General features: G+C 33.5%; 4 protein-coding genes across 4 annotated transcripts in view; 3 read left to right on the top strand and 1 right to left on the bottom strand.

Moving 5' to 3' along the window:
• Positions 1 to 1,947, top strand: part of LOC106776183 (zinc transport protein ZntB) — a 5,149-nt gene extending 3,202 nt beyond the window's left edge. The window contains exons 4-5 of the mRNA XM_014663553.2: positions 101 to 365; positions 1,220 to 1,947. Of these exons, the coding sequence (XP_014519039.1) occupies positions 101 to 365; positions 1,220 to 1,488 (534 nt within the window). The 3' untranslated portion in view covers positions 1,489 to 1,947. The remainder of the gene's footprint in view (positions 1 to 100; positions 366 to 1,219) is intronic.
• A 599-nt stretch (positions 1,948 to 2,546) lies between these two features.
• Positions 2,547 to 6,276, top strand: LOC106775968 (heat shock 70 kDa protein, mitochondrial). The gene is made up of 6 exons (XM_014663237.2): positions 2,547 to 2,774; positions 3,509 to 3,573; positions 3,662 to 3,740; positions 3,823 to 4,389; positions 4,486 to 5,106; positions 5,346 to 6,276. The coding sequence occupies exons 1-6, from the start codon at positions 2,706 to 2,708 to the stop codon at positions 5,967 to 5,969; spliced, it is 2,025 nt and encodes a 674-aa protein (XP_014518723.1). The 5' UTR covers positions 2,547 to 2,705; the 3' UTR covers positions 5,970 to 6,276.
• Positions 6,277 to 9,683: 3,407 nt separating this feature from the next.
• Positions 9,684 to 17,124, top strand: LOC106775685 (DNA polymerase V). Its single transcript, XM_014662836.2, has 8 exons — positions 9,684 to 10,333; positions 10,806 to 10,931; positions 11,017 to 11,214; positions 11,819 to 12,046; positions 12,141 to 13,265; positions 14,082 to 14,366; positions 15,346 to 15,781; positions 16,023 to 17,124. Exons 1-8 carry the CDS (start codon positions 9,821 to 9,823, stop codon positions 16,853 to 16,855), a joined length of 3,744 nt encoding a protein of 1,247 aa, XP_014518322.1. The 5' UTR covers positions 9,684 to 9,820; the 3' UTR covers positions 16,856 to 17,124.
• Positions 17,125 to 17,498: 374 nt separating this feature from the next.
• Positions 17,499 to 20,040, bottom strand: LOC106775686 (transcription factor GTE7). Its single transcript, XM_014662837.2, has 4 exons — positions 18,479 to 20,040; positions 18,149 to 18,368; positions 17,888 to 18,060; positions 17,499 to 17,802 (listed from the first exon to the last, which is right to left on the bottom strand). The coding sequence occupies exons 1-3, from the start codon at positions 19,790 to 19,792 to the stop codon at positions 18,002 to 18,004; spliced, it is 1,593 nt and encodes a 530-aa protein (XP_014518323.1). The 5' UTR covers positions 19,793 to 20,040; the 3' UTR covers positions 17,499 to 17,802; positions 17,888 to 18,001.
• Positions 20,041 to 24,480: the final 4,440 nt, after the last annotated feature.

Here is a 24,480-nt window from a genome sequence, read left to right as displayed (position 1 = left end):
GAAATGAAGAAGGAAAGAGCAGATTGTCAGCATATATAACAAAATTTATTTGTATGAACTAAACTTCCTTTTGGTTTTGTTTCAATTAAATTCTATTCAGGTGATTGCCCATGGAGAGCAAGTATATCTCCGAGTCAAAGAAAAATGCTCTTCAAAAAAATGGTTTGCCAGTGATGACCTTAACTCCCTTGAAGATCTAATTGGAAGGTTAAGGAGGATGAAGGAGAATGTAGGGTTTATAGTAAATCGTGTCACAGCAATTCAGGCCGGTTTAGACAGCTGGCAATCGGAGCAAATAAACAGAAAGCTGTATTATCTCTCTTTCCTTTCAATAATATTCCTCCCTTTGTCGATAGTAACAGGAGGTTAGAGCATCTCAACCCGGTTCCTTTCTTTTTCTTGTCTCTTTACATGTGTTTGGAAAAACGTAAATTCTATATCAACTAGAGATAGTACCAAAATACTATATATAAGAAGGGATAATTTTCATTAAATAAACTGGTTTTGTAAAATTGAGTTCGATTTAGACCTTACACAGTATTAGAGCCTTCTCTAAATCCACTAAAAGGATCACCCAACATGTTATCCAGATACCTAACCCTGTATTGGACACTATTGAGAGAGACAGATTCAAATCTTACTTTGACGGCAGATAATTCCAAAATGTATATAAGTGGAGATAATGTTTCACCTTGCAAGGATTCAGTTAGAGTTAGACTAGAGAATGTTTTAAGTTGGTTCCGCCATCATGCAAAACTTAATTTTATTGTTCACTTCACTAGGAAACAAACTTTTCTCTCCAACCTCACATCTTAATCTGACATTTTAAGCAATTTTTCTCCTTTACGATTACACATCACTAATTTTTACTTGTTTATAGAAGTACACAATCATGGTCCATAGTCCACAACAAATTGCATGCTTAGACTCATGTCAGTTTTAATAAAAACCGCGTCCATTTTTCCTTTGATGGAAAAGCTAATTAATTAGTTTGGATGTGAATTTTTGCCTGTAAACATGAAACCAAACAGGTTAAAAGATTTTTGCACCGATATTTACTGGTGTATCACAGAAACTCCATAAGCACTCCGTCCAATGGTCAACTCTTATTAACCACAAATGCTTAATCAGAATATATTTGTTATGAACTGTTTGTTATCAATGTCCACTGACCATTCCATACTGGTTTGATTTTGTTATTCTTGAACTGTGATTGCAGTCTTTGGCATGAATGTTGGAGGAGTTCCATGGACAGGTCAAAATGCCCCAGAGCTAAAAGATGGTTTTCGCAATGTCATCTTACTCTGCGTTGCAATGTTATTTCTTGTACTGCTCTGTTTCATTTTCCCGGCCCTTTATACTCGTATAGCTGCTGCATGGCGAAATAAGAGGGCTCTGAGAAGAAACTGGTCACTGAACAGGAAGTCATTGCTGAGGAGATCATTGAGAATGGGAGATCAAGACAGAGGGGGCTATCTGCGGATTTAATGGTTCATGTCATTGCCTATTTCATCTACGAATGAACAACATATAAGCCGATCAGTACATACATCTGTTTTCCCAGCATGCCTCGCTTGAAAGCCATTTTATCAGCTGCTTTTCAATGACACATACATAAGAAACTTAATAAACTGACAATTGTTGTCAGTAAAACAATCATCTGAAGTCTAAATGAAATTCTCATGAGGCACGACTTCTCAGATTGAGTAAAATGGAGATTGTGATTCTTTCATTGTAACCCTCCCCCACATTTAGAAGAGGGTCCATTACTTTCTGTCATGACTACATTTCAAACTTGTACAGTGTAATTTTCTTTTTTGGTTTAATTTCTGATATTATTAATTGTCACTGATAGATCATGCAGAACCATGCCAAGTTGCTTCCCAGGGGTTGTAATTAATTACTTTCTTCTGCTCTTCATAATAAATTTCAATTTTTCTCACGAAACAATTGTTCATGTATTGATTTTGTTTTATCCATGGGAAGGTTTTTATCCTTTTTTTTCTTGTCTGTTGAATTTGGCTCGTAATTTTTTTAATTAAACTCTAATTATTTGAACAACAGAATAATAAAATTATCGATACTTTTTATGAGTTATATTTTATCTGAAAGAAGTTTAAAAACTGTACCGTTTTTGAAGTGTGATTCGCACAGTTAGCTGTGGTACTTAAAAGAAGATTAACCAAATTGGCAATATTGTATGAAAAAAATAGAAAGAAAATTTGACAATATTCAGGCTGGCCCAAGTCCTAATTATGAAAAATAGAAAGAAAAAAAAACTATTTAAATTTGTGAACATATAATTTATTAAATTTAACAATTCATCAGTATTTACAGGATCATAAACATGTACCACATTCCATCTAAATATAGAATTATGAAACTGTCATAACAAAAGAGTACACCTACCAACCAATGTAGGAGTTGTGTGCGTGGTAGTCCTACGTGCCACATAACCCAACCAAATACCCTTGACGACACCGTTTGGAGTGACCATCTAGAACCTTCGTAGTCTGAGTTTCTCTCTCATTCAAAGTAGAAGAACTAGAACAATCTGCCACCTTCCTCTGGAACCGACACCGTTTTCTTTTCTTTTTCCTATTCCAAGGACCAAAACCCTAAACCCTTCTTCTCAGAGATATAAAAACACATCTCAACTCCTTCACGTATCTTCATTTACTTCTGATCAATCTCTGCTTTTGGTTATGGCTGCCGTGCTTCGCTCTCTCCGCCGCCGTGATGTCGCCTCCGCCACCTTCTCTGCTTATCGCTCGGTAGCACCTTTGCCTCTTCCGTGCCTTCTTCTTTTCATTATTTATATGATTCCTTGTTGTGATGGTTGCTCCATGTTACCTGGTTTTCCCGATTTGATTCATATAGGCCTTAACTATTTCTGTTTCTCATGTTTTGTTTTGAGCTATCTATTTATTGATTTTGATCATGTTTTGACTCGAATTGTTTATAATTTTAGATTTCTATTTTTCTTTATTCTAATTTTTTATCTTGTGTTTTCTTGGTTGTGGGATATCGATGTGTCGCTGCGTGCAAACTTATGGTTAAGGAAAAACATCTATAGTTCACTAGTCCTTATGCTCTAGATCCTTGAATTTGAATCTTTAGAAACTGTGTTATGAATGTGAATTTTACGCTAAAATTGTATACGGGTTATAAAGCAGTAATTGTACTGACTGAAGTTTTTTTCTAAATCATCCTTGTTTTGTTGGACTTCGTAGCTGCTCAATGATACTGCTTATATCAGTTTTAGTCTGTGTTTTTCATGAATCATGGCCTGCTTTTTTAGCAATTCTTTAATTGCTTTATTCTACGTCTAACTTTAAACCTCGCCTCCGTTCTTTTATTTTTAATTTTATTGGACTTTTGGGTACTCAAAAAAGTACTCGGGTTATTGTTGTCATTATGCCGTTGTCCATTTTGAGTTGCGTTCTGAATAATGTGTGACAACTGTTGTTTTGGTGGAAGACTTTCTTACTTTCACGTTTTTGTGCAGTTGACGGGAAGCACTAAGCCTGCATATGTAGCTCAGAAGTGGTCTTGTTTGGCTCGACCATTCAGGTGCGATTAGTTGTTATGGTTTTGTAATAATCCTCCTCATCAGGTGTTGATCAAAATTATTCACTGTGATTTTTCATCTTCACTACAGTTCAAGACCTGCTGGAAATGATGTCATTGGTATTGATTTAGGTACAACCAATTCATGTGTTTCCGTCATGGAAGGAAAGGTAACAATAATGTGTGTTCACTTTTGGATTGTTTGTTTGTGTATGTATGCTATTTGTGCTGACTCAAGATATATCTTTTCAGAACCCCAAAGTTATTGAGAATTCTGAGGGTGCTAGAACAACACCGTCTGTGGTTGCTTTTAACCAGAAAGGGGAGCTGCTTGTTGGTACCCCAGCCAAACGTCAAGCTGTAACTAACCCGACAAACACTGTCTTTGGTACCAAGCGTTTGATCGGTAGACGATTTGATGATCCTCAAACACAAAAGGAGATGAAAATGGTTCCGTTCAAGATTGTTAAGGCTCCAAATGGTGATGCGTGGGTTGAGGCTAATGGACAACAGTATTCTCCTAGCCAAATTGGTGCTTTTGTTCTCACCAAGATGAAGGAAACTGCAGAAGCTTATCTTGGAAAGTCGGTTACGAAGGCGGTAATTACTGTACCGGCTTATTTCAATGATGCTCAGAGGCAGGCAACAAAAGATGCTGGTAGAATTGCAGGTCTTGATGTGCAGAGAATTATCAATGAACCCACTGCTGCTGCACTTTCATACGGAATGAACAACAAGGAGGGTCTCATTGCTGTTTTTGACCTTGGAGGTGGAACATTTGATGTATCCATCTTAGAAATTTCGAATGGCGTGTTTGAGGTATGCTGATTTGTCTCTTCCACGTCTTTCGTTCCTTCTTAACCTGTCAAAATTAATAATAGGACGAGATTGTACTGACATCATCTTCGTATTAAGGTGAAAGCAACAAATGGTGACACTTTCTTGGGAGGAGAGGATTTTGACAATGCCTTGTTGGATTTTCTGGTGAACGAATTTAAAAGAACCGAGAGTATTGACCTTTCAAAGGACAGGCTTGCACTGCAGAGGCTTCGTGAAGCTGCTGAGAAAGCCAAGATAGAGCTGTCTTCAACATCTCAAACTGAAATCAACCTGCCTTTCATTACTGCTGATGCTTCTGGTGCTAAGCATCTGAACATAACATTGACTAGATCTAAGTTTGAGGCCTTGGTAAATAACTTGATCGAAAGGACCAAGGCACCATGCAAAAGCTGTCTGAAGGATGCTAACATCTCTGTCAAGGATGTTGATGAGGTTCTTCTTGTCGGAGGGATGACTAGGGTACCCAAAGTCCAAGAGGTGGTTTCAGAGATATTTGGAAAGTCTCCCAGCAAAGGTGTAAATCCTGATGAGGCAGTTGCCATGGGGGCGGCAATCCAAGGTGGTATCCTACGTGGAGATGTTAAAGAGCTACTGCTCCTGGATGTAACTCCGCTTTCTCTGGGTATTGAGACTTTGGGAGGTATCTTTACTAGGTTGATCAACCGCAACACAACTATTCCCACTAAGAAGAGTCAGGTAATCCTTAATGCTACTAACGATTGCTTTAGAAAATTCTTTCTAATTTAACATTGAAATCATACGTATACAGTCAATATACACAGTCAAGGTTGTTTAATTAAAGTTCCCCATGAAGTAATGTGTATCTACTGCAATATATATACACTGTTAAGGTTTAAATATACAGGCTCTTCTTCTCCGGAGTATGCATTATTGCTATGTTTATGAATCTTTTCTGAATTGCATCATTTTTTCAGGTCTTTTCAACTGCAGCCGACAATCAAACTCAGGTCGGTATCAAGGTGCTACAAGGTGAGCGGGAAATGGCTGCAGACAACAAAATGCTTGGAGAATTTGACCTTGTTGGTATTCCTCCTGCTCCCAGAGGTCTTCCTCAGATTGAGGTCACGTTTGACATTGATGCCAATGGTATAGTTACCGTCTCTGCTAAAGACAAGTCTACTGGGAAAGAACAACAAATCACCATTCGGTCATCTGGCGGACTCTCGGAAGATGAGATTGAAAAGATGGTTAAAGAAGCAGAATTGCACGCTCAGAAAGACCAAGAAAGAAAGGCTCTTATTGACGTTAGAAATACTGCTGACACTACTATATATAGCATTGAGAAGAGTTTAGGGGAATACAGGGAGAAGATTCCCAGTGAAGTGGCCAAAGAAATTGAGGATGCAGTTTCGGATTTGAGAAAGGCGATATCTGGGGATAATGTTGATGAAATTAAGTCTAAGCTTGATGCTGCAAACAAAGCTGTATCGAAAATTGGGCAGCACATGTCAGGTGATTCTAGTGGCGGTTCCTCAGCCGGTGGTTCACAGGGTGGGGACCAGGCTCCAGAGGCAGAGTATGAGGAGGTCAAGAAGTGAGGCGAGGAAGGGTTATATCCCACTACATTCTGATGCATTGTTTAGATCATAAGTTAGAGAGATGAATCATCTTTTTCTCATTTAGCATATCATATAAGGTCACTTATTTTTGTACTAAAGGTTGGAGTTCATTTTTTTTTACCTTGAGGCCTTTCCTATGTGTAGTGTAGTACTGGATTATGCTCTTGAATGACGATATTCAAAGTTTTGCCTTCTCGTACCTTGCCTCCGCAGACGAGGCCAAACTTCCAACAATCATTCAATTTAAATTTTGTAATATCATTGAGTTATGGGACTTTTAGCAGCACTTTATCATTGAGAAAATGTTTCCAAGTATGAATAGTAAAAGCGATTGGTATTATGAATGAGTACCGTTGCAGTATCACACTGACATGGTTAGTATGTTGTGTGACTTTTCTAGTCATTGAGTGTGTAGAGTTAGCAATACAAGAATAAACATATTCTCTTAACTTTCACCATCTTTACCATCACAATTGATATACAAAAGTTAGTTTAGAGAAATATAGGTTTAATATATTTTTATAAGCATTCCAGTCATTACATTTTTCTATAATTTTTTCTGTTTATTATGAATTGTGTATACTATAGTTATTCATGTGTGTTATTGTTCTAAATTGATTGTTGTAGTACACATATATTGTGTGATTTCAATATTTTACTTTACTCGTTTTAAGGTGTGTATTTTACAAAATTAAGTTTTCCTCTCTAGAAATTATATGCAACATTTTATTCATCAAATGATTCTAGACTTTCCTAATTAATAAAATATAACTACTTTTTTCCTACCTTATCATGATTTTAACTATTATATAAGTCAATGCTATATAAATAATTATATAAATTATTGTATTTTAAAAAGTTATTAAGGAATTCAAAATTGTATTTTTTTAAAACCATTATGAAAGCTAAACCATATGAAATATTGTCAAACTGATAATTATTCATTTTTGGGCTAATAACATTTTATATAAATCAAGTATAGTTCATAGTGATTTAGCCTCTATTAGCTCTAAAAAAGATAAAACTTATTATAATTATTGTGATTATTGTTCACGCAAACAAGAATTTAAGACCAATGAACCAAAAGTATTCAAAGCATTATGTTTTTATTTCTTATCTCCATAGATACTTAATCAACATAGTTACTTAATCTCTAAGTGGAGATGGTAACGGGTTACAGGGTTTTTATGAAATTTTTTCCAATTTTTTATATAAAAAAATGAAATTCTATGTTATTAATTTATTTACAAAGTCTAAAAATCTAAACTGGGGTATCATGTATCATGTAAGTGCATTTTTGTTTTAACTTTATAATTAATAACTATGAATAAATTTAATCTTGTCAAAATATTTGATAAAAATATAAATTTTGGTAAAAATATTTTAGAATATTTATATAAAATAAATTTTATTTTAATTTAGGGTGAGATAAAATTGTTTAATGTTTTTCAAGACTAAATTGAGATAATAGAAATACGTCACCAAATAAAAATTAATGTAATGACATGTGATACGACAGTGACACGACAATGACACGTGTTATTGTTATTTGACATGAGGTCAATTTGATATGTGACATATTTTTATTTTTTTATAATTTTTCTAAAAATTTAAAATATAATTAAAAACTATTTTAAAAAATGAAAAAAAATCAAAAGATATTTTTTTTAACTGTGTTAATATGTTATTAATGACAATAACATGATTTTATAAATTTTTGAAAAATAGAACTGAGAACAAATAAACAAAAGATCGGTGTGAGACGAATAAAAAAGATAAGATCTAACCTAAAAAAAATATTAATTCACTTTAGATTTCATATTTAAATTTAAAAATTAAAAAATATATTTAATTATTAATATATATATATATATATATATATATTAATAATCACTGTAGTATAATAAAAATTAATTTAAAAAATAAGATAACGTGGTCAAGTTTAAACTTGCCCTGATTTATAAAAATTAAAAAGATATTGTATAAGGGTGATATTATTTTTAACATCTTTAAACCAAAAACATGACTTGAGATTCAAAATTGATAGAGGTTAAATGACCCTTCTCACAATATTCTATTTATAATGAAAAGCTTATATATACATGCAAGATCAAGGAATTGCACTCAACATAACTAAATTCAACTTATAGATGTTTCCAACACTTTATTCCTGTATTTCAACTTAAGGATAATACATGAAAATAATTATTATAACAACATCCATTCCACAATTTTAAATAATAATATTTATTTTATTTTTTAACTTAAAATCTTAATATGTTATATCATTTTAAAAAATACACTCACTTTTACAAAAAAAATATCTTATTTTACAATTTTTTTTGCAATATAATAATATATATTAAGATTTTAAGTTAAATAAAAAATAAATATAATTAAAATTTTATTACTTCAAATGATATAGTGACATTTTTTCTTTTTCAAAATGCTAAATTTTTGTTTGCCAAATGTACAGATATATATTTACAAGAAAAAAGAGGAGTAAATTGGTATTTTGCCCAATGCTAATGACTTTTTTTTTCTCTTCTTAATTTTTTAAATGTATCTATTTATTATAAATTAGAAAAACGGACTTAAAATAAAATATAAAATAATTTATATATTGCTTTATTTCTTTATTATGAATACACATGAATTCTGCTTTAATTTTGTAAAGAAAAATAAAACTTAGTGGAGGACTTGCATCTCCTAAAATTGCACTATAATTAAAAAAAATCTACTTTTAGAAACAATGGTCAACTTGACTCACCAATAATACAGGTCAAATTAAGGTTGAAAAAATATTTTTCTTTCTTTATTGTTTAATTTTCAATTTGATTTACTTAAGATTCGACTTATTCGGATTGAATTTGGTGAATCGGATTGACTCATCAATCTAGTTAATTTAATTTAATTATTTATTATTTTATATTTCAATATTATTAGTTAGTACTTTTTTTAATTGTGCGGTAGATGAGATAAAGAAAGAGATGTTTGGAAACATATTATAGATTTATATTATAATATTATAAATGGACAAGTGACACAAAAATTATCAATTTTAAAAATTTATTTGTTTAGTTTCTGTGCTTGTTTTTTAATTACATTTGGATTGTGTGATATATTTATATTTTTTATTTTGAATTGTCTTTGCAGTTTAAGACGAAAGTTAAATTTATTTAGATTTGAATTAGACAAAATTTGTAATGTTTTTAGATTAAAAAAAACTATAATTAAGTAGTAAACTAACTCTTTTGACCCACTAACCTCTGGTAAGTTCGGTCGAGTTCAAATTTTTTCGACTTAATATTAAATGAGTTAGGTTGAGTTGACTCACTAAGTGATTAACCGTGGTGAACTAGACCGAGTTACCTGTTTTGACCAGTGTTATTAAAATGGATGTGGACCAAAATGTAAATTTTGTTATGTAGACTAATTTTTAATCTAATATATAAAATTATAATTAAGTGAATTAGCGAGAAACACGTTTAATTCACTAATTATTTTTTCAAGTCACTAATTTAAATCACTAAATTACCAGTCACATCATGTTACGGTTTGGACAAGTCTAATTTTGACAATTAAATACATATATATTTTCTACATATTTTGTAAATATTAATATTTTATATTTTTGAATAGAAATTCCATACAATTAAAGGTAGATTTGGAAATAAAGAAATAAATATGAATTCAAAAGTAAAGACTCCAATATTGTTAGCTTTGCTGACAGAGAAGCGAGTGTGAGAGTATTTCAGAGGTTTAAGAATTGGAGGGGACCTAACCCTAACTTAAACCCCCCAACGACGCCGTCTTCCGCCGCAAAACCAATGGGTAGTAGCAGTAAGAAGAAGAGCTCCGTGGCCGAGGAACAAACCCTCGCCACCAACGATTCTCCCAAACCGCCCAACAAGAAATCCAAGACCACTGTCACCTCCGGTGATGGTCAGCAAGAACCTTCAGTCAAGCCAATGGAGAGGAAGAAGAAGCGCAAAGCCTTGGACAAAAAGCGGCGCCGTACGTCATCACAACCGCAACCCGAGCCTGTAGCTTATGAATCCAAACCAGTGCCTAGTACCGCCGCCGGCGCTCTCCCGGAGTTTCACATCGGTGTATTCAAGGACCTTGCGGCGGCGTCCGAGGCGGCGAGGGAAGCAGCCGCAAAACAAATGGTGACGGAGTTGAAGGCGGTTCAGAGCGCCTATGATACGCGTGAGGAGAAGGAGAATGGCGAGGGTGGATTCAAGTTGGAAGCGGAGAAAGACGATGGATTGGATAACTGTGCTCCGTCTGTGAGATACGCTGTTCGTAGGCTCATCCGCGGTGTTTCTTCGTCCAGAGAGGTTTGTGGTATTGTGTAATATTTTTCTGTTTTGGGTATTGGAGTGTGGGAAGTCTTGTTTTAAATCTTGGAATATGTTTTGTGTTTTCAAGATTTATTTGATACCTAATTTATCATGTTTATCATGTTTTTTTTTTTTTTTTGAGTTTAAATGTTCTGTTAAACTGGTTCGAAGAAGGATATGTTTTAAGCTTTTAAATGAAAGAAGCATGTATGATATTCAGGCTTTTCATATTTGAAATGCCGTTTATACGACGTTAGCATGGATCATAAGGTTTTTTGTTGCAACTTTTATTTAGAAATATATTTGATTATCGTCTCTCTCTGAATTGTGCCAGGAAAATGTTGCTGATCATGTTTAATTTTTATCTTGATGTTGATTACATAGGTTTTTGCTAGAATAAGTAAAATCTGCTTGTTGACTCTGGAAGTTGATTGCTGATCTTTTGCTCACTTTTTTATTTCTTTTTCAGTGTGCGCGACAAGGTTTTGCATTAGGTTTAACGGTTTTAGCTGGCACTCTTTATAATATTAAGGTTGAATCATTCCTTAAACTTGTAGTGAATTTGCTGGAAGTAACTTCATCAATGAAGGGTCAGGTAAGAAATCAGTGGCATGGTTATTTTGTTTTAGATGTTACCGATAATGGCTATATTATAATATTTGCATGCTCCTCGTGTGCAGGAAGCAAAAGATTGTCTATTAGGGCGCTTATTTGCCTATGGAGCTTTGGCACGATCAGGAAGACTTATAATGGAGTGGAATATAGATAAAAACACTCCTTACATAAGAGAATTTATTAATGTACTTATTTCTCTTGCCAATAAAAAGCGATACTTGCAAGAGCCGGTTGTTCTAATAATATTAGATATGGTTGAAAAGGTTTGTATATTAAAATCTTAAAAGAGTTTTTCTTATAAATCAGTCTTGACATGATTATTCTTTACTCACATTCCCGCAAAAAAGATTTTTCTATCCACCCATATACATGGGTAAAAGAGAGATTTTCTATTGCCATTGCTACTAGTAAGTATATCTGTAATAATGTGAAAATAGCCTTTTTGACTTATGGGATATTTTGGTGCATTCTAGGACAAATTGCTTATGCATTTTATGTCAGATTCTTGAATTGTGTATGATATTCTTCAAATTTCTTCTGGGTCTCAGGCTATTATTATTCTCCTTTTGGTGCTATTTTATGATTCACAAACATTTCTACTCTTAGCATATCCTTGTATGCTCACATGCAACTGCATATGTTCTCATAGGCACGTGCAAAACCACTTACTTTGTTGGAAGTGTGTATGCCACAAGTAGATCATTTTCTGATCGGGTCATTTGCTGAACCTTGAGATTCTCTCATGGGTTATTTTCTTAGAAGGTTTTTATTTGACTAATGGTCACAGCATTTGCTTGTTATTCTGAAACTCACCTTACACTGTTACATGCTATTGCTTATTGCTTATTACTTATTTTATTATCATAGTTGCCCGTTGAAGCCTTGGTGAATCATGTTCTTGAAGCTCCAGGACTGCATGAGTGGTTTGAAGCTGCTATAGAAGTAGGAAATCCTGATGCTTTGTTACTGGCTTTAAAACTTAGAGACAAGAGCTGTATGGACAGTTCCTTGTTTGGAAAATTACTACCAAATCCATTCAGCTCTGGCCAGTTTTTCTCTGCTGATCACCTGTCTTCTCTAAGTAATTGCTTGAAGGTAGATTATATAAATTTGCTAATATGTGGCCAATACTGTCTGTTTTGGATGAAGTAATAGAAAGAATTTTTAACTTATTTTCCAAATTTGGCAGGAATCAACATTTTGTCAACCTCGGCTTCATAGTGTCTGGCCAGTTTTGATAAATATTCTCTTACCTAATACTATTGTGCAAATAGAAGATGCAGCATCCGCTTCAAATTCATTAAAGAAACACAAAAAAAGCCGAAAGTCTAGCTCTTCCGATGAAGAAATTGTGGGGAATCTTCAGTCTTTTTGTGAAATAATTATTGAAGAATCCCTTCTCATGTCATCTCATGACCGGAAACACTTAGCTTTTGATGTTCTCTTTCTTCTACTCCAAAAGCTGCCTGCGTCATTACTTCCTGTTGTTCTGTCATATAAAGTTGTTCAGTGCATGGTGGATGTACTATCCGCAAAGAACACATGGCTGTATAAAGTAGCTCAGCATTTTCTTAAACAGTTGTCAGATTGGGTGGGGGATGACGATGTCAGAAGAGTTGCTGTTATAGTGGCTATTCAGAAGCACAGCAGTGGAAAATTTGATCGTGTAACACGAACAAAACATGTTAAAGATTTTATGTCACAGTTCAAAACTGAACCTGGTTGCATGCTCTTTGTCCAGAACTTAATTAACCTGTTTGTGGATGAAGGTAACGCTGTGGAGGAACCTTCAGACCAGAGTCAAACCACAGATGAAAATTCTGAAATAGGATCTATTGAGGATAAGGATTCTCCCAGGTCCAATGGGAATTCTGACTTCTTGAAGAGTTGGGTTATAGAATCCCTTCCCAGTATTTTAAAATTCTTGAAGCTAGGTGATGATGAGAAGTTCCGAATACAGAAAGAAATCATGAAGTTTTTGGCTGTTCAGGGTCTATTCACCGCCTCTCTTGGCTCTGAGGTAACGTCATTTGAGTTAGTGGAGAAATTCAGATGGCCAAAATCCCCCACATCAAATTCTCTCTGCAAGATGTGTATAAACCAGCTGCAATTGTTATTGGCAAATGCTCAGAAAGGGGAGGGCTCTCGTCCTTTGGCTAATAGCTCTGAGCCAAATGATCTTGGTTCATACTTCATGAAATTCTTTGGCACCTTTTGCAACATTCCTTCTGTTTCCCTCTTCCGGTCTTTAGATGATGTAGATCAAAAGGCAGTAAAAAGTTTGCAGGCAGTGGAAACAAGATTATCCAGAGAGGTAATGAATCTTGTGACCTTTTGATGCTTAGATAAAAAGTTGGTGCTAGGTAATTCCATTTGCTAATGAGTTGTTAGTTGTTTTTCCTTGTGTATGTCCCTACCATCCCTGTATTTTGGGCTTGTATGATTCTTTTTAGAATATTTAAGGCATTTTTTTTAGAATTTTTTATACTTGTATGATTGTTTCCCAAGATCTGGTATATTTAGCTTCTTAGTGTCTCTGGGCAGATTAGCAGAAAGTGTAGTCTGTAGTGCTTATTGTTGGTAAGTTAGGAATATGAAAGATAAAAATGCTAATACATTCCTTGCAATTTACATGGTGAGGATCAAAAAATTGTTTAATCTGTTCAACAAAACGAAAGTAGGAAAAATAACTGGGTGATGATGGTAAACCTTAGATATTGTGGTTATTTTATATATATATATATATATATATATATATATATATATATATATATATATATATATATATATATATATTCTTGTAATCTGATTTTATAGTCTGATTTTCTTGTTATTCTCTAAATGAAAAAAGTATTGCTTATCATCGTGTTCTGAATATATTAAATGCGTTTACGTTTCTAATTTATACTGTAGTTATGAAGTTTTAGGAGGATGAGGAGAAGCATGTTGTCTGTCTGTGTGCTTCTGTATTTTTGCAATTAAATAATTTTTTGTTGAATGGCATTTGTTCAATATATATATATATATATATATATATATATATATATATATATATATAATGTATGTATGTATGTATGTATGTATATCCTAATTATACTCTTCTCTTTTATATTGTGGTAATGTTAATCAGGAACGGAGCCATGATTGTAACACTGATGCTAATAGATTGCTTGCATTGAGATACTTGCTCATCCAACTGCTTCTGCAAGTACTTCTTTGTCCAGGGGAGTACGCCGAAGCTGCATCTGAACTCATTATTTGTTGTAAGAAAGCATTTTCTGGTTCTGATCTTCCTGAGTCCTCTGGAGAAGATGTGGAGGTTGATGATGCTCCCGAACTGATGGACGTTCTTGTGGATACATTACTCTCTCTGCTACCACAATCATCAGCTCCTATGCGATCTTCCATAGAACAGGTTATGATAAAATATGTGGTGTTTATCTTTTACAACTTTCATTGAAGTGATTAAGAAGAAAATTATCTTTTCCAACTTCACAATTGTACATTCAGTAGATTAGAACAACAACTTCACCTAGGACTATATGCAGAAACTGTAAATTTCATCTTTGGGGATTAGTTATTCTTGATTTTATTTTTGATGGGACAGTTTAGATGTTCAGATATTCAATTAACAATGGAATGTATGTGTTCAAACTTCTCCCCAATTTAAAATCCCTTCAAATTTATCTATAACATAAACCGCTGCTAAAGTGAAACAAGTCATTATTTTTCCAACAGGCATGTTTATTTTTATTTTGTTTAGTTTAAATGAAATGTTACTAGATTTCTACGGTTGCAAGTAATTCTTTATATGGGCTTTATGGAGCTTTCCTGACACTCTAGCTGTACTTGTTTCGTGGAGGCACGTCATACCTATTCCATTTTAAGGGCGGGTGTGCTATTCTACTAGTAGCCAAAACCAGAATGCCCCATTCCCAACTCATTTGTTGAATTTCAGACACCATTTTGATGTAGCTTCCTCTAGATTCTTTTTTCTTTCCATCATATCTAAAACCAGCATTTGCAAGTCTCGATGAATTTTTTCACATATGATTCTTGAATGTATGTTGATTGAGGCCATTCTTCCAGTATTATATTCCCATTTCAAATAGCTTAACCGGCTAGGTATTACTTGTCTTGAAATCTTGAATGGATGATATGGATATGCTAGCTAGTATAATGAATGCAATCTTGGTTGGGGTCTGAGTTTTGAACATGTGATGTAGATTTGTTTTAGATGGATTGACAATTGTGCAGTGTTCGAAAGAGATTTGTTGCAAGAAAATATCCTTTAAGGAGACATAGTAGGGTTGGGCTTGTAATTTAAATTTGATCTAGATATAATGTCTTATCTACTGTTTCTCCTTTTATCTAACACGGCTAACTATGTGTAGGTATTTAAATATTTTTGTGGTGATATCACTGATGATGGACTGATCCGAATGTTGCGGATCATTAAGAAACAGATAAAGCCTGCAAGACATCCAGCTATAGCGAGTGCAGACGATGATGATGATGAGGATGATGATGATGACTTTATCAATATTGAAGATGAAATTGATCAAGCTGAAACAGGTGAGAGTGACGTCCAGACAGATGACTCTGAGTCAGTTGTCGAGGTGGAGGAGGCTGATCATGGCCACTCTGAAGCTTCTGATGATTCTGATAGTGGGATGGATGATGATGCTATGTTCAGGATTGATACATATCTTGCCCAGATATTCAAAGAAAAGAAAAATCATGCTGGGGCTGAAACTGCCCATTCTCAGCTTGTGTTGTTCAAACTTCGAATCCTTTCACTGTTGGAAATTTTCCTTCATGAAAATCCAGGTACAGTATTTATCACTTTTTGGGTTAAGCTTTATTCTTGGAGTAGCTATTATTCTCCTCTTATGTATACGTAATAAGAAAAGTTAAAAAATGAATAATACTATTTCACATTTTACAATTACATTTTACTAACGTGTGGAGGTTATTTGTTGCAATACTAACGTGATATTGACATGATTTTCTGACAAGCCTTTACCTTGTCCTTCTAATGTATTGCTCATGGTGTTTTGCTACTCTACAGGTAAGCCTCAAGTTCTTATGGTCTACTCAAATTTGGCTCAGGCATTTGTTAACCCTCAGACAGCAGAAGTTAGTGAGCAGCTTGCACAGCGAATATGGGGAATATTACAAAAGCAGATATTTAAAGCAAAGGATTATCCGAGAGGTGATGGTGTACATTTATCCACTCTTGAATCTCTGTTGGAAAAAAGTCTAAAACTAGCTTCAAGACCATTTAAAAGACAGAAATCAAAGCAATCAGCTGCCTGGAACAGACAAAAAATGGTTTCATCTCTTGCCCAAACCTCGACCTTCTGGATTTTGAAAATTATTGATTCAAGAAATTTCTCTCAGTCTGAATTGGAGAAGATTATTCAGATTTTCCGCGACGTATTAATGGGATATTTTGAAAATAAGAAATCTCAAATCAAATGTGGGTTTTTGAAAGAAATATTTCGAAGACGACCATGGATTGGACATGGTGTATTTGGCTTTATTTTGGAGAGGTGTGGAAGTGCCAAGTCAGATTTTCGACGAGTCGAGGCTCTTGATTTGGTAATGGAAATAATGAAGTCGCTGACGTCAGGCAACAGTGATGAACAGAATGCATCGAAAAAGATTCTTAAAAGCAATTTGGATAAACTTTCTCATCTAATGAAAGAATTAGCAACTAATGTGCCAAGTAAACCGGCAAGGCGGACAGAGGTACATAAGTTTTATGTCAAGGTTTTGGAGATCCTGTCTAAGCTTAACCTCACCAAGCAATATTTTAAAGCTTTGGCACCTGATACCGAAGCTGCCCTTGAGGCTCAACTTGGTGAGCAATTCATTAGTTTGAAGAAGTTGGAGAAATAAACATCACACTTTACAACAATTGCTGCCACACGCGACAGAAGAAAAGGAAACAAATAGAAATAGACAGTGCTGTTCAGGAGATACTTGCTCGACTTGTATGGTGATGAAAACGGTGCTACTAACACCTTTGAGGTGTTAGTTAGCAGTGAGAATTTTTGGTATAACTTAATTGTTTAGATGTTATTTTTTTTAGTTGTTCTTTTGGACATGCTATGGATTTTGTAAACTATTATTATCTGGTGAAAGAGTTCGTTTCAAATTTTATTGTCTCCCGCGAGCAATTACTAAATTCAAAGAAGTTTTGTCCTCCCAAGTTGCAAAAGGCGCAGCTTCGTTGAAGTATGTTTGTTCTGCATTTAGTAATTTTTTTCATCAAGAATTTGGTATCAATTATACTGTATTAATTACCTAGGGTGCTGGATTTCTAATTCTCTGGGCAAAGCGTCCTTCCATCGCAGACACACAAATTATACACTGCTTTTGTTGTGATTCTCCCATCTCAGTTAAATTATTCAATTAGTTTCCATCTCTTTATGGATGTTCCTTGGTTGATCAAGCATGTGCTCGTCACATTAAATACAATAAACGAGTACATAAAATGAGACATGCCAAAATTCCTTTCGAAGCACAGAATACGAAAATATAAAGAGCACAATACAAAAAAGTAAAGCTTTTTCAAAGAAGGTTGTTCCATTCTATTTACTGTTGTAATGTGTACAAGGTAAAACTCAAAAAACACTAATTCTCTCGGATCTATTCCTAATCTTTAACGATTCTATCCTAGAATTTTCACCACATTTAAGCCTACTTTCTGGCCTACAGATTGTTTTGGCGATTACTTCGGTTTCCAAATCATTTGTACAACTATGACACCACAAGTCCTGGAGCAAATGGTCGGCGCCACAATCCAACCGTTACCAAAACGAACTAACATACGGTCACAATCCCTGAAAATAAAGATAATCACAAATTTAGTCTAACATTCCATAACCTTTGAAAATAACACAACAACATGGAATGGGCGTTGCATACCTCATCCATTCAAGCGAGCCCTCAGAGGAAGCAAATAAAGCAACCATTTTCTTTACCCGCCTACCCCAAAAGATCAGTTTGATCATAAGTTTCAAAATCACACGGGGTCGACTGCTACAAATGCCCATTGTCTGCTTCAGAATCACTCCCCGAGGAACTCCCTGAATCCGAATCTGCAATAGCCATCAAACATTAGCATTTTTTTCTTCGGAAAACTACTTTCAAATGCAATCCTAGGCTATGTTGAGAACAAGTGGATACCACTAGACGATGATGAATCACTGCTTGAACTGCCAGAGCTACTAGAACTACTACTTGCATGTCCTCCACCAACATCTTTATCTTTCTCAATCTCCACAGGGGGAAACATACTCATTGGCATCTCGTCTCCAATGTCAATATCCTCATCCCCTGCTTCTACTTTCTTCGGCTTCTTCACCTCAACTGCACCCCCATCAACCTTCTCGCTAGCAGCCAATTCCTGTCAATGAATGGTATAAAAATCAACAAAGTTAATATCCCGTTCAACCCTATCGTCAATGCTAGGCAATTATGCAAACCCATTAAGCAAAAATTAGGCAGATAATTTACCCCGTTCCCTCTGCTAGACTGCTCATTGTTGTTGTTAATATTGCCCATCAATGCCNGCCTCTTAATCTTGCTAACCATCTTCTTATAATTAGTCACTAACCGATCAAGTTCCCAAAGGGTCTCTGTGTCAACAGCCTCAATATCTAGCTCGATCTCATCCCCATCCNGCTTCAAATGCCCGTTCCTCCTCCTTATAATCTGCACCACCTGTTCCATTTTCTCTGCTGGCAAACTCTGCAACCCTAACCCCAATTTGTGTTTCTCCTCCAGACTCATCTCCCTCTTGTTGGGATCCTTAGCCTTTGGCTTCGGTTGTTTCAAAGGCTTCACAGGAGGNGCTCGCAATGGAGATGGCGTACGCACGGGAGACTGCAACAATGGAGGGTTTGATGAACTCGCAGGGGGCTGGGGAGGCTCTTGTTGCAATTTCGCAGGAGGGATTGGATTCTCCTTCTTTTTCACCCTCTCCGGCTCCACGTGGCTCCAAGAACTAGCCTGCAATTCCTCATCGTAATCTTGATCTTGTCTAATCCAACCTTCAGATTTGTCGCGCATCGGCCGATACAGCTCCTCAAACCTTGCCAGAAGCTGCTCCGCCATGGTGTATACGTCATGGCCCTTAGGGTTATAAGTCAGTGCATTGTTGAAAGTTAACCTCACATCAGAAGCGAAATCCGCAGGCGTGGAGTACACGTTCTTAGAGAGATTCGACTTCACAGTACCCAGATCCATGGGTTGCTTAATTATATCATAGTAATCGTGGAGTCCCATTCCGACAACATCAACAGGAACATTGAAGATCCACCCATGTTTGTGTTTCATCAGCTTCTGCAAAATCTGCGAGCAAACCTTCATCGTGTTCCCAACTTCCGAATGGGACCGTTTCAATTCCTTGACGGAATTCAAGGGTAAGGGTCGTTTGTTGCCGGAAACCTTTTTGCTTGACGGTTTCTTCGGGTGGCCGTTGGAGCTCTGCCCGGGCTGTAACTCGCCGGATTCGATTCGATTTCTGCACTTGCGAACCTGTTCAAGCTCCGACACAAGGCGATTTTTGATGTCGTTGAGCTCCTTCTTTGTGCACGTAGATATGCTGAAGCACACGTATTGAGAGTGACTTACGCCAGCGTCGTTCGATCTCCTGTTGATAGAGGAAGCATCGTCGGACGCCGATTGGGTCCTTTTGCTATTCGCTAATTTAGGATTAGAACTAGGGTTAGGGTTAGAAAAAGGTACTTTTCCCATGAATCCAGCTCCACCGCCTCTATGCTGTGGCCAATTCGGTTCGTTCCGGTTAGCAAGGACGGCGGAAGCCATAGAGGTGCGAAATCACGGCCGTCCGGTGAGATTCCACCGTCTCTCCGGCGTGAACTCTCCAATGCGGGTCGAACAACGCATAGGTCAGCGGTGAACTGGGAATCACGCGCGAACTGTACCCTCACGCGCTGTCGGAAGCCCTTACGCGCCGCCGGCGGAGTCACCGATTTGAAAGAGAAGGTCGGAAAAGTTTAGACGTAGCGTTTAGGGTTTGTAGCTCGGGTTACCCTAATCTGTGCGAGGAATGAAAGGGGCAAGAGCCGCTTCTTAAAGGCAATGAGATCTGCCCGTGGGTGTTTCGGGAAGGTCTATCTACCGTTGATTCGTTCTTGATTCATGATCTAACGGATGGCGTTGTTTTCTCAGCTGTCCCGAAAGCTGACCGCAAGATCTGGCACGGAGGGTGATGATTTCTTGATTCTTCCACGTGTTGCATTCTGAACCATTAGATGGAGCAGACCCGTGTTTTGATTTGGATTTGAGTTTGAAGTGCATTTGGGGTGAATGTGTTGTGCATTTAGGGTTTGACAGTGGATGGGGCCCACATTGGTGACGTGGACAGAGGCCAAACTGGCATTTCCAGCGTGTGGGAAGGAAGTTACGCGCAGCGCGTGGTTACAAGAAAAACGCGTGTCAGCATGAAGGGTAGTATAGTAAATAACGAGTAGTTTGGAAGAAGACCGGTTCTTTGATTCTTATGTTTTCACCTAATTATAATATCACCCATATTGGCGCTTTTTATTATTTTCTGAACCATCATTTTTCTGACGCAAATAAAATTTAATCAATTTAGAACCTGTCAAATCTGAAAATGCATTCTGAAATTTAGTATCTCTTTAAGAAAATATTAAGCATTTCATATTATTTTTAAAAACTACCTTCAAAAAATAGCTGTTTATAAGTTAAACTCTTAATTTAATATTTATTATTTTAGTTAATCATAGGGATGGTGCAGCAACCTGGCTAAAAGTGACTGGAAAAGCGATTTTGTTAAAGTGATGTTAAATTCAGTTGCCACTTTTTTTCATGGTTTTAAGACGTGTACTAGAACTTTAACATTTCAACTTCTTTTATATAATTAAATTTATGTAAACAGATATTTAAACATGTAGGTTTTATTAAATAATTGTTTAAACATATAAAATATATTTGAAATTAATAAATTAAATTGTTATGTAATATAAATAGAGAAAAAAAATGTAAGGAAAATGTTAATAATAATAAATATAAGGATAATGATAAATAATAATAATTTGAATGATTGAGAAAGAGATATTCATGCCTTATGTTGATAGGGGTGTGATGAAATTTAAATTAAATGATAAAACAGAAAAAAAAAATAAAAAAATAAAAGAAAAAAGAATTTGTAATTGAAGAAAATAAAGAAACCGGCTAAGTTATACATGAATAAATTGTATATCTTACTTATTTAATATTTAAAAATAAGTTATTTATTTCTGATATAAATTATTTCAATTCCTTTAGTTCCTATAAAATTTAAACAGCAGGATTAAGAAAATATGCATTTGGATTAAAAGTTTGTATAAAAGCTAAAATATTTATTTTTTACTTTACAACATAAAAAAAATAAGATTTAACAACTGTAAAAAGGAAATTAAAAAAATACTCAATGAGTTTGCCGAGGAAATAAATGAAAATCTATGTTACTTCATCAAACATTTTTTTTAATTTGATTGATAAACTAATATATTTTTTAGGATTCACAAGTTAGGTTTTTGCAGTTTTTTTTTTTATGTTAAATCCAGTTAAAATCATAAAGAAATTGTTCATAAAAATATAAAAATGAGTGTTGGATCAAGTCTTTCAAATATCATCTGGGATTAGTTTTTGTTGAATTGAGTTGACCCAATAATAAATAAAATTCAACCCAATTAGATTGGACTGAGTTGGATTATTAAGGTGATTTATAATAATTTAGTTGATAATTGGTCTAATTGAATTATAGTTTGTACTGAGTTGGATATATATATTAAAATTGGCATTATTTATCTATTTTTCACAGATATGTTATAAACTTAATCAAATATTCTAATATATTCATTAACATGAACCACATAAATTCTATGTGTTTATAAAAGCACATAAACAATACCACTCTATATTTTATCTTATTTTGTATATTATTTTATATTTATTATATTTTCATCAATGTATATCCTTAAAATCTATGTCCTTTTGGTGTTGTCTATTATAAAAAAAATATAAAATAAAGAACAGGTATGAAAATATTTTTAGTTATGGAAGTCCACGTAATTGCAAGCCATTTGGCATTAGAAAAAGAAGGTGGCTAATGCATGCCTTTCTTATTTCATCCCTCCAGGGTTTTTCTGTTCATCATTTTGTCGTCTCTATTTTTTTATGTTTTCTAAAATATTTTTGTGAGAATCAACAAACTTAATAAATTATTTTATTTTACTGAAATAATTATGAACTTTTCTATTTTTGAGTCTACTTGTTTTTTTTTTCTCAAAGTTGACAATAAATTATTTAAAAGTTATTGTAAATATTATAATTATAATGTATAAAATATAATAAATATGTTATTGAAATTATAAAGACAGAAAAAACGAAACATTTTTTTTTTAAATTCATAAATTTCAAGATTTATTTTTCAAATCCAAGCTAATAGCAGTAAGTTAAAATACCATTTATTTTTGGATAAAACGTATTTATGTGCTTGTAAAATTTTAAATATATTTCTCAACAAATTTTATATTATTTTGCTTTTTATAGTTAAATATATTTATTTTAAACGTTGTTGGTGCTAATAATAGATAAAACTAAAATTAATCACGATTTAATATTTGAATTTTACAGATATTTTATTTAAATGTATAATTAATACTATATTAAAACTTTAATTTATGATAAAAAAAGTTATTCTGTTACTAATGAAAATGGAAATACACTATACATTGCATTTAATAACCATAATGAGTCAACAGCAGTCACGCACACATAGTCAAAAGACATAACATTATATTTATTATAATTTTATAGGAAAGTTAAATGAATATTTTATAAAAATAAGAGTTAATTTATAATATATAAATAAATGTAAATTTTATTTTATAAATTAATATTATAAAATTGACTTAGATTTAAAATTTTCTTTTTAAAATATTTTAAAATAAGTTTATATTATGCTATTTAATGAATATTTTAATACTATATTTTTTTTATGAATTTTTCATCTTTGTCTGGAATTGAAAAAAAAAATAGAAAATTTATCTGTAATGCTGGTGAAAAAGTTACAAGAAATATTGTTCATAATTTTTTTTAAGAGAATATGAAAACAAAATTCTATAATTTTCATCCCATATAAATAATTAATCATGCTTTTATAAAAAAATTATCACAACCAAATTTTCATTTTAAAAGAATACAAAATTAATAGAAAAATCTATATAACTATCCCCTAGAAAATGTGCAGGCTCGTGTATTAGTAGAAGCACAATCTAGTTGGGAATGACATAACAGGTTGATTTAAGGTAAACACTTATTATCTGAAAGAAAAAAATTAAATCCTTATCCAAAATTTCACATGACGTAAAACATGTCCTTATCATCATATAAATTATTTATGATTATATCTATAAATACACATCTACAACATTTGTACCGTATAATGTGAAATGCTGATTTAGGATAGAAGCTTAACTAAATTTTAACATAGAAACACGTGCATTTATTATTTTCATATTTTAAAAGTAATATTAATATAAATATTAATAATAGTTAAGTTTGAGATTAGTTCACTATACATATGGTAAAATGATTTTGTAACATATTAATTAACCTTTGGCTATTTTATAGAAAATTAATTAGTTTTGTAGTGTTCATTTACTTATTATTATATTTAACTTCCACATATATACTTCTAAAAATGTTATTGTGAATTATTCTACACAACAAATAATTGTTAATCGAGTTCAGTATTAATAAATAAATTAGTAATATTTCACATTTTAATATTAATTAAATTATTTTTTCACTTCCTTTATACGACATTGAAGTCCTTAATATATATATATATATATATATATATATATATATATATATATATATATATATATATATATATATATATATATATATGCACTTATGTTTTTGAATTGTTCTTAGAGCGAAATGAGATTTCCATGGGTTAGTCCTTTCGGCCTTCTACACTTCTTTTTTGTTTGTTTCTGCGATAATTTCGTTTTAGTCTTGCATCATTTACTTTTGTTTGGTTTTGCATTTGGAACGTGTGATCAACATTTTCTCTATTTGACATTTATTGTATGATTTTTAATATCTACTTAAATTTTTCGATTTTAATCTCAAATATGCATGACTATTTTTTCGTTTAAATTTTTAAAATCAAGGATGTTTTTCTAGCCATTTAGTGTTATTTTTCTTTTCTTTTCATCAATTAGTCATTTTTTTATTAGTATTGCCATGAAATTAAGAAATAGCAATTTATTTTAGCATAAGTATTACATTAAAGCGCTTCTTGTACAAGACATTTAAAATGTATATTAAATCAACATTAATTAACTAGAAAATATAAAATTAATTATGATTAACTTTATAAGATCTGAACTTTTTAGTTGAGATACTTTTTAAATAGATAGAAAATGATAAGTTTATATAGATTGTAGATGTTTATTATTTTTTATGCATTT

Source organism: Vigna radiata, chromosome 10, assembly GCF_000741045.1.
Source record: "Vigna radiata var. radiata cultivar VC1973A chromosome 10, Vradiata_ver6, whole genome shotgun sequence".
NCBI classification, from domain to species: domain Eukaryota; kingdom Viridiplantae; phylum Streptophyta; class Magnoliopsida; order Fabales; family Fabaceae; genus Vigna; species Vigna radiata.
This window is presented reverse-complemented; position numbering and strand designations above follow the sequence as displayed.

Excerpts from the sequence above, each read along its gene's own strand:
- LOC106775968 (XM_014663237.2), top strand. The coding sequence starts at position 2,706 with ATGGCTGCCGTGCTTCGCTCTCTCCGCCGCCGTGATGTCGCCTCCGCC. Across the intron at positions 4,390-4,485 it reads TTTCGAATGGCGTGTTTGAG|GTGAAAGCAACAAATGGTGA; the intron begins GTATGCTGATTT and ends CTTCGTATTAAG. Across the intron at positions 5,107-5,345 it reads TTCCCACTAAGAAGAGTCAG|GTCTTTTCAACTGCAGCCGA; the intron begins GTAATCCTTAAT and ends TCATTTTTTCAG.
- LOC106775685 (XM_014662836.2), top strand. The coding sequence starts at position 9,821 with ATGGGTAGTAGCAGTAAGAAGAAGAGCTCCGTGGCCGAGGAACAAACC. Across the intron at positions 10,932-11,016 it reads CTTCATCAATGAAGGGTCAG|GAAGCAAAAGATTGTCTATT; the intron begins GTAAGAAATCAG and ends CCTCGTGTGCAG. Across the intron at positions 11,215-11,818 it reads TATTAGATATGGTTGAAAAG|TTGCCCGTTGAAGCCTTGGT; the intron begins GTTTGTATATTA and ends TTATTATCATAG.